This window comes from Leuresthes tenuis, unplaced genomic scaffold (assembly GCF_036924035.1).
Source record: "Leuresthes tenuis unplaced genomic scaffold, fLeuTen1.0.hap1 SCAF_19, whole genome shotgun sequence".
NCBI classification, from domain to species: Eukaryota; Metazoa; Chordata; class Actinopteri; order Atheriniformes; family Atherinopsidae; genus Leuresthes; species Leuresthes tenuis.
In genome coordinates, this window is record NW_027325373.1 from 1,467,708 (window position 1) to 1,485,983 (window position 18,276).

The 18,276-nt window shown below is 42.8% G+C and overlaps 3 protein-coding genes across 5 annotated transcripts; 2 read left to right on the forward strand and 1 right to left on the reverse strand.

The window, feature by feature from the left end:
• The first annotated feature begins 421 nt into the window (after positions 1 to 421).
• On the forward strand, positions 422 to 1,168 carry LOC140277489 (sperm-associated antigen 16 protein). The gene has a single exon (XM_072372550.1). It carries the CDS (start codon positions 422 to 424, stop codon positions 1,166 to 1,168), a length of 747 nt encoding a protein of 248 aa, XP_072228651.1.
• Positions 1,169 to 2,819: 1,651 nt separating this feature from the next.
• Positions 2,820 to 5,438, forward strand: LOC140276821 (tubulin alpha-1B chain-like). Its single transcript, XM_072371642.1, has 4 exons — positions 2,820 to 2,827; positions 3,753 to 3,975; positions 4,079 to 4,227; positions 4,332 to 5,438. Exons 1-4 carry the CDS (start codon positions 2,825 to 2,827, stop codon positions 5,310 to 5,312), a joined length of 1,356 nt encoding a protein of 451 aa, XP_072227743.1. The 5' UTR covers positions 2,820 to 2,824; the 3' UTR covers positions 5,313 to 5,438.
• A 1,984-nt stretch (positions 5,439 to 7,422) lies between these two features.
• On the reverse strand, positions 7,423 to 17,663 carry cunh18orf54 (chromosome unknown C18orf54 homolog). 3 transcript variants are annotated; one of them, XM_072372336.1, is made up of 15 exons: positions 17,496 to 17,663; positions 16,795 to 16,930; positions 15,785 to 15,938; positions 15,271 to 15,438; positions 13,762 to 13,912; positions 13,063 to 13,117; positions 12,785 to 12,980; positions 11,934 to 12,001; positions 11,635 to 11,737; positions 11,465 to 11,557; positions 10,620 to 10,674; positions 10,490 to 10,541; positions 10,064 to 10,228; positions 9,694 to 9,749; positions 7,423 to 8,248 (listed from the first exon to the last, which is right to left on the reverse strand). In XM_072372336.1, the coding sequence occupies exons 2-15, from the start codon at positions 16,927 to 16,929 to the stop codon at positions 8,095 to 8,097; spliced, it is 1,605 nt and encodes a 534-aa protein (XP_072228437.1). In that variant the 5' UTR covers position 16,930; positions 17,496 to 17,663; the 3' UTR covers positions 7,423 to 8,094. The 3 variants fall into 3 exon arrangements, with proteins under 3 accessions (XP_072228437.1, XP_072228438.1, XP_072228436.1); XM_072372337.1 differs by lacking the exon at positions 17,496 to 17,663 and adding an exon at positions 17,362 to 17,487; XM_072372335.1 differs by lacking the exon at positions 17,496 to 17,663 and adding an exon at positions 17,352 to 17,487.
• Positions 17,664 to 18,276: the final 613 nt, after the last annotated feature.

Sequence of the window (18,276 nt, forward strand, 5' to 3'; positions counted from 1 at the left end):
TCGGCTAATCTCTGTCATGCTTTAGTTTCAACGTCACATATCTTTCATTTAAAAATGACTCATTAAAAGATTTTAATTAGAAAAAGAATACTAATTAATTTTTTTCTATCGGATACTTGTAATACTTTGCCAGTACAGTTCAGGAGGTCCTTTGTCCCCACAGCCATAAGCTCTTCTCACATTTATTTATCTATTTATTCATTTTGTACTAATTTACAATCATTGTAAATATTTAAATTGAGCTACATGATCATTTGAATTTGGGTGGATAAAGTGTTTTTCTATTTTTCTAAATAAATAAATGAAAACCTGAAAAGCACCTGGTGTAAAACACAGGGTTGCTTTGGCAACCAACTGAACAACTCAGAAGCTGTTGCCGTAGCAACGGCTAAACAAACAGCTCAGAAGCAGAATGGAGAAAATGTCAGCAAGGAGAACAGAAACAGCAGAGGAGAGGAGGACGGAGGATTTATCAGAGGAGGAAAGGAAGAGTGCTAAAGATGAGGACTTTGAGGAAGCCATGAAGGAGGCTGCCTCCTCCACTCAGAGAAAACTGAAGCCGCCCGACCAGCAAATCATACTCAGTATCCCAGAGACAGTGGACGACTTCCTGAGGAACTTCCTCCGCAGAGCCGGCCTGAATCGGACTCTCAGCTGCTTTGAGGCAGAGTGGTATGGCTCAACACAGAAACTCCTGGCAGAAACCCTGACTATGGAGACCGCAGACACAGGCATCTTCTTCATCCCTGATGCTCTCACACACGGGCAGCTCCTGCAGCACGAGCTGGACTCAGTCCACAGAGAGACAGACCAGCTCAGGCAGCAGGTGCTGGCAGCAGCGGAGAACCTGCTGAGGATGCAAAGGGAGAGGGATTTCCATCGGCTGCAGTATCAACGACTTGCTGAGCAGAAAAACAAGCTGGTTAACGACTTTAAACAGCTGAGGGAACATTTGCAGTCTTATAAGCTGGTGCTGAAGCAGCTGGATGTCAAATATCAAACAGCTCTGAGGCAGAAAAGGCTCATCAGTTTACAAAAGGACCTCGTCCAAAAGACCACAGACCCAGGACTGAATCAGGAAAAAGCCAAAGAGAAGAAAGAGAGCATCAAAAGCCACAACAGGGCTGAAAAATCAGCAGCAAAGAGCACCAACAGCAACTCAAGTTAGACACATGGCAGAAAACATGGAGGCGTGCCTGGAACTGAAGGACTGGAAATGAAACCCTGACGAGTTAATAAATATAAGGGCAAGTCAACCTGAGTGCTGAAGGAAACTAAGCCTTCAATATGTTGAAACAGCACGTATAAAAAGAAACACTCTCTGTTTGTATTATAATTTATAGTTAATAAAAGTTTTACCTTGGGCCCAAAGCTTTTCTATGCCCAGCTATATTTCAAGCTTCCATGTGAATCATGTAAAAACAGTAAAGACAGTTGTTTGCACCACTGAAGTCTGGTGGGAAAGCTAAAAAAACACCTTTTTTCTGTTCTTGGGAGCACAGATTACGGTGTCTAAAGTCACCAGAAAGTGTAAAACTCGCCAAAAGCACAACCACTTTCATTGGACATTTTTTTCCCAACCTGACCCAGTTTAATGCTGGACTGAAGAGCCTGAGCTCCAAAGAGGGATCAGCTCCACCTTTCGGTGCCTGAACCTCAGACAAAGGAAAAGTATCTGAGAAATAATTCATCATGGTTTAACCCTCATGGGACCCAATTGGGTCCTTTTGACTAGTTGCTCATTTTTAAAAGTCAATATTTTTGCCCGTGTTAATGCTAATGGGATGTGATTTTTGTAAAAGTTAATGGTTTGGATCACATCTCGTGACAAATTCACATCTTTAAAGTTGCATTTACACCGCACACACAGGACCCTCAGCCCAAAGGGCCCATTGATGGCTATTCAAAGCACATTTTTTAGTCTATAGTCTAATTTAGCCATCACCTTTTCCATCTGAGCCTTTGGGTTAAAGATTGTTTTTACATTTTCCATGAAATACCAGCTTCAGCAACAGGGTACCAGCACAGGGTACCAGGGTCTGCCACAGGGTGCCACGGGCTGCCAGAGCCCTTCTAGGCTAGCTTGGGCAGGGGGCACAATGCCATTTAAGACATAATTTCCATCTTAAGAAAATGTTGTAATGACTGAATGAGCAACAGGTTGTAACAGGCTACATGTAATAACTTGGATGATGACAACCCGTTAGTGGATGATCAGCACTGGCTTCCATAAACAGCGGCAGCAGCGGTGGCGAAGCTGTGGCAACTGATGCTAACACCGGAAGTGACATTGCTAGTCGCCACCGCCACGGTTTGAGCTTCCCGTGTCTCTCCCAACCTTGAGCTTGAACTTCTCTGCCCCTCACAGATCGGAACTGTTAACCAGAGGGTTTGTGGGACAGTAATCTCTGCAATGTCATGTTCTGCGATATGTTCTTTTGCTGTTTTATTGATCCGACCTTTCAATCAGCACACTGTGTGACGTTATCAACTATGTCATGGAAATATGGCGGCAACGATCGAAAACATAAATCTCACTGAAATATAATAAGCATTAAATCATTAAAAAAAATTATCGCATTTTATAACAACACACCCGGTGCTTTCTACAAATGTTTTTATTTATTCAAGTTTATTTTCCTCTAAGTAGGTTAAATACATTTGAGCCCCTGTATTGTTGCTAATGGTTTAGCCTAACCCCGCTGTCCGTGGAGTGGTATGGTCTGGTTGAACTTGTCTTGCATCAACTAACGGTCGGCCTGAGAAGAAGATTTCTTATTGAGGATTTTTCTGTTACTGTTTAATAACAAATAACTCAACAAAAATGGTAAGAACATTTTGAAAGTTGTCAGCAGTTTAATTGGCCATATCTGATGTTTGATTTAATGTATTTGGGTGTAATTTGCAAATTAACCTATGCTCAGTGTGTCTTAAATCAGCTCCTTAGCTATTTTAAATATGTAAATATATTTTAGTAAAGTAAAGTAAAGTTGAGGTCATCAAAGTTTTTTTTAGCAGATGGTTTCAGGAAGATGGGATTTGAGGGATTGAAAAACGGGCGGAATGCAGGCAGGTTGCAGTCCAACCGCCTTAGCATTTTAGCTAGAAATGATTCTACACTTATGAGCAATGGCCGTTACAGCAGTTGGCAGCAACAATAGTCTAATTAATTTAATGAAAGGATGTATAAAGAATCCATTTCCTACTGTTAGAAAACATTTTTTTTAAGGGAGACTCTTAGACTGATGAGGAATATGTCATGTATCGATGCTAGTTAACGTTTTCGATGGTTAGGCTGAGCTTTTTTCGGTAACGGTTATCACTTTAAGCAGGATTCAGACTTTGGCGTTTAAGGTCAATTTAAATTTACTGTCAAATTTAATGGTGAACGTGCCTAACCGTCGGCATGGCGACACCGGGCACGCGATCAATGAGGGGTTTTGATTGGTTGGAGCCTGTGTTTACGCTTGAAAGTTGAGTGACTGTTGGCGCCTGAAACTCATCAACCGTTAAATTTGACTGTTATCGCGATACTACCGTGAATACGTCACAAAACGTGTTGAGAGCAGTTTCATGCTGGTTATGCTTCTATAAATGGCCATTGTAGATCAAAACGGTGCTAAAATGGTTAATATCTCAGTTTTGCTGAATGTAACTGTCAACAAACTGTTTGACCTACTTTAGTACACATCTGCAGCTTTTTGTTCAAATTAAGAATGAACGTGATTTACTGATAATGTTCTCTCCTCCAGCGTGAGTGTATCTCCATCCATGTAGGACAGGCTGGTGTCCAGATTGGCAATGCCTGCTGGGAGCTTTACTGTCTTGAACATGGGATCCAGCCTGATGGACAGATGCCCAGTGACAAGACCATTGGAGGAGGAGATGATTCCTTCAACACCTTCTTCAGTGAGACTGGAGCTGGGAAGCATGTCCCCAGAGCTGTTTTTGTGGATCTGGAACCCACTGTCATAGGTAAGTGTCATTTCACGTGGTCTGAAATGAATTTGGACACATTTCTATCTCTAAATATCTATGAAACTCACGGTTAAGTCTTTTTCCTCTCTCCCCTCCTTAGATGAGGTGCGCAACGGGACCTACCGCCAGCTGTTCCACCCAGAGCAGCTGATCACTGGCAAGGAGGATGCTGCCAACAACTACGCCCGTGGACACTACACCATTGGAAAAGAGATCATTGACCTGGTTCTGGACAGGATCCGGAAACTGGTGGGTAAATTTAATCCTCTTAATTTAAAGGATCATCATTGGAACATGAAATGAAATGACGTTCATGTATGTGATGTTTGCTGTTTCCTCCTTACTTTCCTCAGTCTGACCAGTGCACTGGCCTTCAGGGATTCCTGGTTTTCCACAGTTTTGGTGGTGGCACTGGCTCTGGTTTCACCTCCCTGCTGATGGAACGTTTGTCTGTTGACTTCGGCAAGAAATCCAAGCTGGAGTTCTCAATCTACCCAGCTCCGCAGATTTCCACTGCAGTGGTGGAGCCCTACAACGCCATCCTGACCACCCACACCACCCTGGAGCACTCGGACTGTGCTTTCATGGTGGACAACGAGGCCATCTATGACATCTGCCGCAGGAACCTCGACATCGAGCGCCCCACCTACACCAACCTGAACAGGCTGATCAGCCAGATCGTGTCCTCCATCACTGCTTCTCTGCGTTTCGACGGTGCCCTCAATGTTGACCTGACGGAGTTCCAGACCAACCTGGTGCCTTACCCTCGTATCCACTTCCCTCTGGCCACTTACGCCCCGGTCATTTCTGCTGAGAAGGCTTACCATGAGCAGCTCACTGTGGCCGAGATCACCAATGCCTGCTTTGAGCCGTCCAATCAGATGGTGAAATGTGACCCTCGCCACGGTAAGTACATGGCCTGCTGCCTTCTGTACCGCGGTGATGTGGTGCCCAAAGATGTCAATGCTGCCATCGCCACCATCAAAAACAAGCGCACCATCCAGTTTGTGGACTGGTGCCCCACTGGCTTCAAGGTTGGCATCAACTACCAGCCTCCCACTGTGGTTCCTGGAGGGGACCTGGCAAAGGTCCAGAGGGCTGTGTGCATGCTGAGCAACACCACTGCTATCGCCGAGGCCTGGGCTCGACTCGACCACAAGTTTGATCTGATGTACGCCAAGAGGGCCTTCGTTCACTGGTATGTGGGCGAGGGCATGGAGGAGGGGGAGTTCTCTGAGGCCAGGGAGGACATGGCTGCTCTGGAGAAGGATTATGAAGAGGTTGGGCTGGATTCTGCTGAAGGGGAAGGGGAGGAGGAAGGAGAAGAGTATTAGGATGGTCATGAAGGCGCTTAACAGGAACTCAGTTTCCAGATGTTCTTAAATATATTCTTGACTTGGATGTTTGGGTTCCAGATGTCAGCACCGTTTTTAGTTGAGTTTTTAATAAATGTCATTTGAAGCATGTTAATTTTGTCTCTTTATCTTTATCATACTGTTGTTTTATTGTTTAAACAATGAAATTGTTGGTCACTCGTATCTGATCAAATATAGACAATGATTGCTGTTGCCAGCATCAGCATATTTTATGACTTTGTCTTTGGAAAATGTTAGCTTCCTGTTAGAAAGTGTCTTTCTGCTTCAGTCAGGAGTTAAGTGCTGGTATCCTTCATTTGGTTTTAATAGCATGAGTTCTGTTGGTTTTGTTTCCTTCATTAGTTCACAAACATATTCCAAATGCTTTAAAGACTTAAGATTCATGTCTGAAAGTGTCTTTTTTTTTTTAATTTCTCCAATTTGGGGTTGTAACCGAAGTGGTGGAACTATTTGTAAGGCTCTTTCAGCTCAGTTTGAAATATAATAAACAACACTAAATGTGGCCAAAGTCAGCTGTAATTTTTTTTTTACTGAGATAAAGGTGGTTCTTTAGTTATTAAAAAGTTATCAAATGTTTTCTGGGCATCTGTCAATTCAACTGAAGCTCTGACAAAGTTTTATAATCACCTGAGCAGCAGCAACCAAACATTTTGTTCTCAGAACCAACATTAAACGGGTGACTTTACAAAGAGCTCAATTAGAAAAACGGTAAACAAGCTGGAGGTCATCCAAGAGAAATTCAGCTGGTGTCTGAAATACAAATATACCAAACTCCTTACTGTCCGGGTTAAGGTTTGTTGGTAGAATCATCTCCAAGCTGAGGGAGCAGATTTATTCATAGATTTAACTCAAGGTAAGTAAACTGATGTGCAACAGCAGATCAGATGCCAAAAAGATCAGAGCCAAGACATGGCGGCGATCCTGGCTGAGAAACACGGCAGTAACCAAGTTTGATGCCATTAGTGGAACATCCATCTTTGCTCTGAACAAATCTGACCTTTGTATGACAGAAATGCCCATTTAGTTTCACATTAGCTGCAGAAATGTGAAACTAAATGCCTCTGCTTCTCCATCAGGCATTTTAATGCCCCGGTCTTACAGATCTTTCACATCTTTTATGACAGACTAACACAATAATTGCAGGACAGTAATATGCCTCATTAGGTATCAGTCTCTTTAATTAGCCTAAAACTTTAGATCCCAAATTTTATTTAAAGTCAATGTTAGCATCAACTAAAGTAAAGTCCAAAACAAACAGCTTCCAGGAACCTTTTAGAGTTATTCACTTAACATCCCATTAAAGTTTTGAACAGCAAGACAAATGCAGGGAACCAACAGAGAGGCTGCAAGCCTTAATATAATCAGCTCAGTTCTTTTAAAAATTTTCTCTTTTACTTACCAAAGGATGTCATAATGCGTCCTGAGAAATGTGGAAATACTCTGTGACAGCGGCTCCTTCCAAACGCTGAATCCATCATTCCCAGAATGCAACACTATTCCCAGAATGCAACACTATTCCCAGAATGCAACACTATTCCCAGTGAAGAACTATCCTCAGAACCGGATTTGAACGGGTCAGGTGGAGATTTTCTGCTTAATCAATACTTCCATATTGGATTTGATTAATCGGTCTTTGACAGGATTTGTACCTCAGAGTTTTAAGGTTTCTGTAATTAAACCTTAACACAAAAAACTACTTTTATCGACCTATATCCAGTCTCCCTTTTATGCCTAAAGTTCCTGAGAAAATAGTTGCAGCTCAACTTTGTGATAATTTAATCTGTTTGAAGGGTTTCAGTCAGGATTATTGGGATTAAAGGACCTGCATTAGGCTGGTTTAAGTCATATTTATCTGATAGATTCCAGTTTGTTCTTGTAAATGAAGAATCTTCCTCACACATTGGAGTAAGTCATGGAGTTCCTCAGGGTTCTGTGCTCGGACCGATTCTTTTCCTTTATACGTGCTTCCATTATAACATTATTAGACATCGCGCAGTGCCTTAATCTTCAAAGGACAGTAGAAATGAAAAATGAAACAACTACAGGAAGATAGTGAACCTCAGTGGGCTTTAATACAAGTTAGACACATGGAAGAAGACGTGCCTGTAACTGAAGTATTAGAAATTTGATGCGTTAAACAATAAATATCTGGGCTCATCAACACAAAAAACTCAACAGGAAGCAGAAGGAAACTATTCATTCTCTTAATATCTCACAATGAAACTGCACTTTACAAAAATAACTTTGTACTGATTACATATGACTGACATTTACTTCTATGAGTCTATACTTCTGTGTCATTAAGGTCCAAAATCTCTTTTTCCTGGTGAAAAGAACAACCTTGCTGACAGATTTATGAAACCCTGCAGCATGTGAACATTAGTTTCTAAAACCTGTTCAGTGTGAGATCCACATTAACAGCAGGATGCTGCAACATTTACCACTGAAACATCTAACAGGAACCCTGTTATAAATACTGATGTTAGCATTCACACGGGGCAGGTTGGGTCCGTTTCACTGTGGCTATGCTTAGCCTGAACCGGCTAACCTGTGCTAACAAGCTAACGTTAGCTTTTAAGAAACAGCCTGGCTCCACTGTTTGTGTAGGAAGAAAGAAGCTGTCAGGCAGCCACTGAAAGGGTCTTTGAGATATACAGGTGCTACATGAGTTGATGCATGTTAGCATTTATTGCTCCCCCTCATCTCCACAGGGACATGAAGGAGATTCAGTCCATCTGCTTCAGGAGGGTTCCTGCTGAGAGCAGATTAGTCCATCAGCAGAAGAAGAAGAGTACCGTCCTTCATCTTCATCCTTCTCCTCTTCTCCCTCTTTCCTGCTTTTTTGTTTGGGTTCCTCCATCAGCAGCTTCAGACAGCTCAGGTGATGCAACGCTCTGAGGACAGAAACATCCATCAATACCGACGACAAACGGTACATCCTGTCAGCTCTGTCTGAGCTGGGACCATGGGACCATCAGACCAGCGGGCTGGGATCGGACCAGCGGGCTGGGACCATGGGACCAGCGGGCTGGGACCATGGGACCATCAGACCAGCGGGCTGGGATCGGACCAGCGGGCTGGGACCATGGGACCAGCGGGCTGGGACCATGGGACCATCAGACCAGCGGGCTGGGACCATGGGACCATCAGACCAGCGGGCTGGGATCGGACCAGCGGGCTGGGACCATGGGACCAGCGGGCTGGGACCATGGGACCATCAGACCAGCGGGCTGGGATCGGACCAGCGGGCTGGGACCATGGGACCAGCGGGCTGGGACCATGGGACCATCAGACCAGCGGGCTGGGACCATGGGACCATCAGACCAGCGGGCTGGGATCGGACCAGCGGGCTGGGACCATGGGACCATGTGACCATCAGACCAGCGGGCTGGGATCATGGGACCATCAGACCAGCGGGCTGGGATCAGACCAGCGGGCTGGGACCATGGGACCAGTGGGCTGGGACCATCGGACCATCAGACCAGTGGGCTGGGATCAGACCAGCGGGCTGGGACCATGGGACCAGTGGGCTGGGACCATCGGACCATCAGACCAGTGGGCTGGGATCAGACCAGCGGGCTGGGACCATCAAAACATTTAACAGGAAGTTTCAACAAAGTTTCCAAAACTGAAGTCAGAAACAATAAAAAAAGGTAACAAATTAAAGGAAAATAAGCATCTTAAAAATGAGGTTTACGGGGAGCAGACATGCTGCAGCCTCAGTTCATCACTCCCACACCTCTGATAACAGCAGAGATCATGTTTCTCCAGTTTTAGCTTCTCTTCATTGGCTCCCTGTTAAATTCAGGATAGAATTTAAGCTTCTTCTCCTCACATATAAAGCTCTTAATGACCGAGCTCCATCACATCTTAAAGATCTCACAGTTGGATATTTCCCCAACAGAGCACTTTGCTCTCAGGCTGCAGGTTTCCTTGTGGTTCCCAGAGTTTCTAAAAGCAGAATGGGAGGCAGAGCCTTCAGTTATCAGGCCCCTAAAAGCAGAATGGGAGGCAGAGCCTTCAGTTATCAGGCCCCTAAAAGCAGAATGGGAGGCAGAGCCTTCAGTTATCAGGCCCCTAAAAGCAGAATGGGAGGCAGAGCCTTCAGTTATCAGGCCCCTAAAAGCAGAATGGGAGGCAGAGCCTTCAGTTATCAGGCCCCTAAAAGCAGAATGGGAGGCAGAGCCTTCAGTTATCAGGCCCCTCTCTGGAACCAGCTGCCAGTTTGGCTTCAGGAAGCAGACACCCTCTCTACCTTTAAGATCAGGCTGAAACTTTCTGATAAAGCTTATAGTTAGGGATGGCTCCTTTGGTGTGACTTTATGTCAGAGTGAGTTACCTCTGCAGTGACGGTCTCCCAGGAAACCCCTGCAACTCTGCTTCACAATCAGGCAACTGCAACACAAAGATAACTTGATTTAATCAAAATACCAACATCTAAGCCTTAAATTTCTTAATAAATCATGAAGTTTCATAATATTTTGTCTCACCCAATGACCCCGAGTTGGATTAAGCGGGGGATGCTTCATTCTTATTTACTTTATTATCTTGGTTTGTTATCTTCTTACAGATAAAACTTAGTAACTTTTCCGTTCCGGGACTAATTAAAGAATGATCGAATCTTATTGTTCAAGCCAAAGACCAAATGTTACGGAAAGTATCCCCATTGGCAGGATTCAGGTAACGGAATCGGACTCTGACTCTCCTACCTGTTTCACAGGCGTCTGCAGACTGTCAGAAACCGTTTTCGGCTCTCTTTGCTGCCTCTGAAGCTCGGCTTCCACAGCCTGCAGTTTGAACAGCATCTGCTTCAGGGCCTCCACTGGTCCAGGCTGCTTCCAGAAGCTGTTTCCATGGGGACCACAGTCCCAAACCTGGGAATGAAAGTTTATAAAAAGTAAGTGAATATTAACCCAGCCAAACCCTTCACATATTCATTCTACAAGATGCCAGATAAATGTAGAACGATCTCATTCAGAGGAAGTCAGAAGCAGCAGAAAGTCTTTGTTTTCTGTGCTGTCGGACGTACTTTGATTGATATCTAAGCTCCCTCCACTACATGTGAAGTAGGGCCAATTAAACGGCGGCTGGAACACTGACAGTCAGGTAAAGTGAGTGAAAGGGGACCAACAGACCTGCTCTTCTGTGTAAGCCGGAGCCTCCGTGGACCCGCCTGCTGCTGAGTCTCTGCAGGTTGAACACATCATGTGTCAGTGTGAGAAAGCAGAGCAAAACCAACAAGATGGGGCAGTGCATGAGTCTCACAGAGTGAATGGAGGTGAGCAGCAGAGCAGGTCTTCAGTGTTGGCCGGACTCCTCACTGACAACAAAGACAACTGCATCAGCGACAGCTTCCTGGTCCAGGCAATGAACCCCCGTTTAATCCCAGTTATTCAACACCAAAATATCCTGAAAATACTTTGAAAAGTCGGAGCAAATAAGAAAATCATCGACCGTTTCTACAAAATATTTCCACGGATTCATTCCTGTTATTCATCACTGTTTGGTACGATGTGACCCCCCCCCCCGGCATTGTTTTGTATGATGTTAATGTTCTGTGTTTTCACTAATTGTAACGTCTGACTTTTCAATAAAGTTTGCTAAAAAAAAAAATTGATTAATTAAAAACAATTTCAAAAATAGAAAAATAAAAAAATCGATACTTTAATCAGGAAACAAAATATCGATATATATCGCTCAGCCCTAATCATGAATACATACATATACATAATATACATAATACATATGAACACTTGTTTAAGTTGTGGAAACTAAAATAAAAATGAAGTTTAAAAGAATAAAAAGTGTTGAATGTTAATGTCTTCTGACAGAAATAAAAGAGCATAAACAGTCAGATGTTTCACTTTGATCTTTCTCATCATATTTTGGGTTTATGAGAGTTTAAAACTAATCTGAATCAGAACAGTTCCCACATATGCATCGTAGTTAAAACTTTAAAGAAGTATGACTCCAAAGGTGCATCCAAAGGCCTCATTCCTTCATAGTTTGGCTTTGTGTTGCCACCTTCTCACTAACAGCTCTTAGCAGCTTTCCTGGTGGCGACTGTGGGAGGAAATGCAGAGAAATCCTGTTTTTCCTGGAAAACTCACCTGGACCTGGAAAACTCTCCAGTCCTGCAGAACCCTGAGACAGTGAGTTCAACACCTGATCTGCCTTCTGAATCAGTGACTCGATCTTGTTTTCTGTGAGAGGAAACAGATGCGTGTCATGTGGGGGTTTAAAACACGTTTAATTCTGAATCACTGGTTTATTCCTTCACCTTTGAACAGGGTCCTCAGGACCTCGGAGCTGCTTCTCTGTGCAGAGAGCAGAGAAATGTGTTCTGCCAGCTGAAGCCTCAGATCTCTGAGCGTCTGCTGGCCCTGAGCACACATCCACAAACTTTATCACACCCAGGCTCATTCGGACCTTTACATTTCAAGGGTTTTAATCGTTGAAATTAAACCACTGAAGACTGTCGGTGAGAAACTCTGGAAAAGCTAATGAGCAGACCTTGACCTATGTGAAACTTTGCTTTCCACATCAGGGAGGAGTTGATAACACTAAAAGCTTCCTCACCTGTGCAGGTGTTGGGTTGGTGTCATCGTCCTTCTCCAAGTCCGATACCCAGGATGGAAGATGAGCTCCTGGAAGAACAAAATACATCATCAGAAAAGATTAACCAGCTATGCTGAGCAGCTTTTCCACTGCAAACTCTTTTCAATGATGATACGTGACCAAAAAACACACTTTACTGAGGCTCAGAATAACAGGAAAAAAGCTTCTTCAAGTGAAAAGTGTTCAGAATAAAGGCAGAAAATAACTGAAACTAATATTTCCGTGTCTTTCTTGATCTATTGCCGTCTGCCACCTTTTTTAAATTTGAGCTTTCTTGCTAATTTAAGCCAAGTTAACTTTGGCCATACCCAGAATTTCTCTCCAGATGAAGAAAGTATCTGTCTGTCTGTCCATTTAAAGGGTTCAATATTCGACTCTAATTGTGAAATAAGCATCTGAAAAGTGTTGAAAAAGTTTTAAATGAGTGTTTTAATATGTTACATTCAGGCTTAAAACACAGAGGTTAATACCAACTGGTCACAAGCAAAAAGGCAGAATCCTTCACATAAAAAAACAACAAAGAAGCTGACATTTGCTCCATTCCAGAAAGGTTTGTTCACAAAAAGAAAGTCTTTCTTCAAGCCAGTGATGCTAATGTTAGCATAAACTCTGATAACAACCAGGACTGAGTTCCACAAAGTGTTTCTGATGAACTCCACAAACCAATGAAGTCAATTCATCGAGCAGCAGAAACATGCTAACATTTTATGCTAACTGTTTTAGCGGTCCGTCCCAATACTTCTGCTCCTGTGCTGAACTGGAGGAACACGTCCGACCGTCATAACTGTGCTGATGGTGCTGCAGCATCATACCGTGGTCATGCCAGAGGTCGGACTGTGGGGGGGGCAGAGTTGGTTCGCTGACGCCACAGCTCTGGATCCAGGCCGGATACATGAGGTCAGGCACGCTGCCGAGGTCAGAACAGTCCATGTCAGCCTTGTTGCTGGTGAACCAGTGAGGAAGGTGGAGCGATGGGGACGGCCCTGACCTCACTGCTCTGAGTGCAGACTGGCAGATGAAAGAAGGATCATTATATTCCACAGAGACCTGGATTCTCTAAATGAATCATAAACACCAGAAAACAACATACAGAAGAGGCGTCTGCAGTCGGTTTAAAGATGGCCGCCTGCGGCCTTCCTCTGCACCTGCAGGAGAAGTGAAAGTAACTCGAGTTACTGCTGATTCTATGAACTATGAGTAGAAGATAAGAACATGAGTGCAGTAAAATAAGATGTTGGTTCATGAAGTGATTAATGGTTTCATTTGGAAAGTGCAGCAGCTACGGCCACGAGGAAAAGGCCGGAAATCCATTACTTTTCAGTCCATCAACGAACAGCGAGGCTCAGAAACTTCTGATGAGGAAGAAGCCACAGAAATGTATGCATGTGGCTCCTAAATTAACACGTACTTATGAAGGTTTTATGTTACACATCCTTTATTTCTGCTCTGTCCTCAAACCAAATAGCTTAAAACTAATCAGAAAAATAAGAAATGTCCAAATAAGTTTGGATCCAAGCAAAGCTGCAGGGTTTTAATTGTCTTTGGACTCATTTGGAATTGAATAAATTGGGTTGAATTTGTCTGCATCTTTCCTTCAGAGGACGTTTGTTGTGATTTGGTTCTGTTTAAATACTAATTTATTGATTTAATAACAAACAGATTTAATTCGTGACATCATCTGTGGCAGGCTGCCCCCCCACTTTGAGCCTGGGCTCCACACTGTGAGCCGGTAAGACTGGACTCTACTTAAAACTTTCAGGAGATCAATTAGGTAAGAAGCAGCAGGAACCTGTAGCTTCTGGGTGTCCTGGCAGGAGGAGAGTGGAGTTGGTTCATGTGGGGGGGGGCGGCACGGCCACTGCTGAGCCCAGAGCAGGTTCTGTGAGCTGCCCAGGTGCCGGAGGAGCTGGGCCTGGAGGCTCCAGACTGGGTCAGGAGGCCTGGACCAGCAGATGGGACAAGACAGAAGAACTTAGAGAGGATAATGAAGAGTTCATTAACCCAAACATCTGAAGACCTGAACTGGGGCAGAACCGCTGGGACAGACCTGGGGTCGGAGCTGAGGTGGAGCGGGTTAGGTTCAGAGAGACAGAAGGATGCAAAACTGTGGCAGAAATGCAGCTGATGCTTTTAAAAACATCTGGATGATAACAGAGGTTTAAAGAAGTCTAAAAACATCTGGATGATAACAGGTTTAAAGAAGTCTAAAACATCTGGATGATAACAGGTTTAAAGAAGTCTAAAACATCTGGATGACAACAGAGGTTTAAAGAAGTCTAAAACATCTGGATGATAAAGAAGTCTAAAACATCTGGATGATAACAGGTTTAAAGAAGTCTAAAACATCTGGATGATAACAGGTTTAAAGAAGTCTAAAACATCTGGATGATAACACTGGTTTAAAGAAGTCTAAAAACATCTGGATGATAAAGAAGTCTAAAACATCTGGATGATAATAGAGGTTTAAAGAAGTCTAAAACATCTGGATGATAACAGAGGTTTAAAGAAGTCTAAAACATCTGGATGACAACAGAGGTTTAAAGAAGTCTAAAACATCTGGATGACAACAGAGGTTTAAAGAAGTCTAAAACATCTGGATGATAAAGAAGTCTAAAACATCTGGATGATAACAGAGGTTTAAAGAAGTCTAAAACATCTGGATGACAACAGAGGTTTAAAGAAGTCTAAAACATCTGGATGATGACAGGTTTAAAGAAGTCTAAAACATCTGGATGATAACAGAGGTTTAAAGAAGTCTAAAACATCTGGATGATAACAGAGGTTTAAAGAAGTCTAAAACATCTGGATGATAACAGAGGTTTAAAGAAGTCTAAAACATCTGGATGACAACAGAGGTTTAAAGAAGTCTAAAACATCTGGATGATAAAGAAGTCTAAAACATCTGGATGATAAAGAAGTCTAAAACATCTGGATGATAACAGGTTTAAAGAAGTCTAAAACATCTGGATGATAACAGCGGTTTAAAGAAGTCTAAAACATCTGGATGATAGCAGCTTTAAAGAAGTCTAAAACATCTGGATGATAACAGGTTTAAAGAAGTCTAAAACATCTGGATGATAACAGAGGTTTAAAGAAGTCTAAAACATCTGGATTATAACAGGTTTAAAGAAGTCTAAAACATCTGGATGATAGCAGGTTTAAAGAAGTCTAAAACATCTGGATTATAACAGGTTTAAAGAAGTCTAAAACATCTGGATGATAGCAGGTTTAAAGAAGTCTAAAACATCTGGATGATAGCAGGTTTAAAGAAGTCTAAAACATCTGGATGATAGCAGACCTTGTATGAAGGCAGAGGTGTGGGTGACGGGCATCGAACCGTCATTAGGGATGGACAACAGTTCTTCCGTCGTCATGGAGAGCCGGTCACGGTTGCCATGGTGATGGAGGGAGCTCACAGGGAGATGGAGGAAGTCCAGCTCCCGGTCTGTCAAACGTTCCCTGAGAACTACAGACGGAAACAGGACATCAGGTAAATCAAAAATATGGAAACCGCCACTCTGGGAAGAGAAAAATAAAACAAATCGCAGCTTTTACACAAAACTATTTGATCTAAGAGCTGAAAATGTTTATTTCCGGTTCAAGTTGTTGGTAAAAAATGAAGAAATCAGTTAATAATGAGAAGTAAAAAATGTATAAACACGTAATCAGGAACTAAAAACTAAAACCACATCAAGTATTCAGTTTCAGCTCCTCTGGCTTTTAGGACTTTAACACTGAGAACAAACCCGTCTCCATCAATCAGGCTGCATCACTGTGAGGAATTTTACCCCCTGATCTAAGTGGCGTCTCACCATCCCTGTTCCTTGGCGTCGCTACTCTGGGTTTGCTTGGTGTGCAGGACGGGATATGAGGCAGGATCCGTGTTCCGGTCAACTTTCTGCTGTTCTGACTCCGCTCAAAGTCTGCGATGTAGGCATCAAGTGCTGCTGAGGCTGAATCATAGTCCTGCAGGTAATAGACAAGTTTATTTTATAGAACAATTCAACAAGAAGGTGATTCAAAGTGCTTTACAGAGACATGAAAACAGAAGAAATAAAAAGCATGATTTAAAATTTAAACAAAAGAAAGAAAGAAGAACAATAGATAAAATCAGAAAAGATTATATATATGAAAGATAAAATCAGGAGTTAAAATCTGATTCCGTTTTGAAACTCAAGCTTATTCAAAAGCAGCTGAAAATAGATGTTTCTTCAACCTGGACTTAAATCCTGAGAGTTTCAGCTGATCTGAGGCTTTCTGGGAGTTTGTTCCAGACATGTGGAGCATAGAAGCTGAATGCAGCTTCTCCAGGTCTGGTTCTGACTCTGGGAACTGATAAAGAACCGGATCCAGATGACCTGAGGGGTCTGGGAGGTTCATAGTGGGTCAGGAGGTCACTGATGCATTTTGGACCCTTCAGAGCTTTATGGACCAGCATCAGAACTTTAAAGTCTATCCTCTGATGGACCAGCATCAGAACTTTAAAGTCTATCCTCTGATGGACCGGCATCAGAACTTTAAAGTCTATCCTCTGATGGACCGGCAGCAGAACTTTAAAGTCTATCCTCTGATGGACCAGCATCAGAACTTTAAAGTCTATCCTCTGATGGACCGGCATCAGAACTGGTCTACATCAACAAACAGTTGTTTCACATCCTTCAACAGCATTAGAAAGTTTGTTAGCATATTTAACATGGAGGATGTGTGCCATATGATAAGAGGAAGCATAAAGGAAGCAGGACAAACCAAAAAAAATCACTGTTCAGGTGGGAAGAAATCCTGCTGAAACAAACAGAAGACGAGGCAGTGCTGTGCTGCGAACCTTGTCTCTGAATCTGAAGCTGCTGTTGTGTTCAGGAGGCCGCAGGCTGCTCCTCAGGTGACCTGAGCTGGAGATCAGGGAAGTCACAGTCGACTCCGGAGACAGACAATCACCCACCGTGCTGCTGGACTCCATGCTGTTTACAGACCAAGCATAAAGTGATAATACTACTCATAAAAACAGCATTAATAATAATGCATTCCAGACAGGGAAGCTAGTATGCTAATGGGGAAAGTACAAACTGACATCCCCAACATTTCAGCTATCTGTCATAAAGTTTACATTTAAAATAACATCGTTTAATAGCAAACTATGAAGTTACAGCCTGTACGAATACGTGCCAACTGTTTTCAGATGAGTGTCAACTTTGTTAATCTCTCCTTTTGAGACAAACAGTTTAAATGTCAGAATGCTTAGAAATAAACTGCTTAGAAAATAACAGCCCGGTAGCTTAGAAACTGGCTAAAGCAAACAACGCCGTTTCATGGGCTCAGTTTGAAAGAATGATCTTTTTCAGAAGTGAGCTGACTGAATAAAATCTGAAAATGTTCACTAACTTAAACTCACCGCCGCCGTTAACCCAGCTGCGCCGTCAGATGAAACGGGTTCAGATGCAGCAGTTACAGCACAAAGCAAACAAGTGGATAACTATCGAGCGAAAATAACACACCGACGTCTTGCACTTCAAAATGTCCGTTTACATCCGTTTCCAGTCCTCTGTAACAAGGGTTGCCAAAAGCGGCCAATTTAAGGCTCCCGGGGGAAGTTAGACATTAGCTGGTCTGAAATCAGTTTAGCTAAGTAAAACTTGGCTGCAGACAAGATGGTGGCGCCAAAAAGAAAAAAACTACACAGACGCAGTCTCCACTCAGTGTTTTTTTTTTTGTAGTATTCTTTAACTCCTGTTCAAGTTTTTTTTCGTCTTTTTTAAATTCAATTTGAACATCTTTTGAACACTTCTAAACTGAAATGTTCTGGCTCGGTTGACACAGAAACTGACGTCAACTGTAGAGCGGAAGTTTCACACATTGCGCATGCGTACAACACCCCTCCTTTTTTCAAACACAAGAAACTTTATTGCCAAATATTAGCCTAGTTTCACTTACTTGTCTGTTCGTTGTAGGTTTTAGAGCTATAGATTTTATGTTCAAATTTATTTTTATATTTTCAAACTGCCAGAAGTAAGTTCACTGATACTGAAAACACATTTTCAAGCCTAACATTTCGCCCCACACAGTCACATTCAGGAATAACAAATGGATATTGACAAGAGGGAATTCTTTATTTTGGATGAAGAGTGATATCTGGTCAGTTTTATTGGATTATGTGGTCATTTTCTCACATACTCACCATCATTTTATTGAAGAATACAATCTCGTGTGCACTAAAGTCACACGGTGTGAAAAAGAACTGCCTTTATTTGCCCATAACCCATGGTTTTCTAATGAACTTTGTTGCCCTGTATTGTCCGTAGTGGTTTAG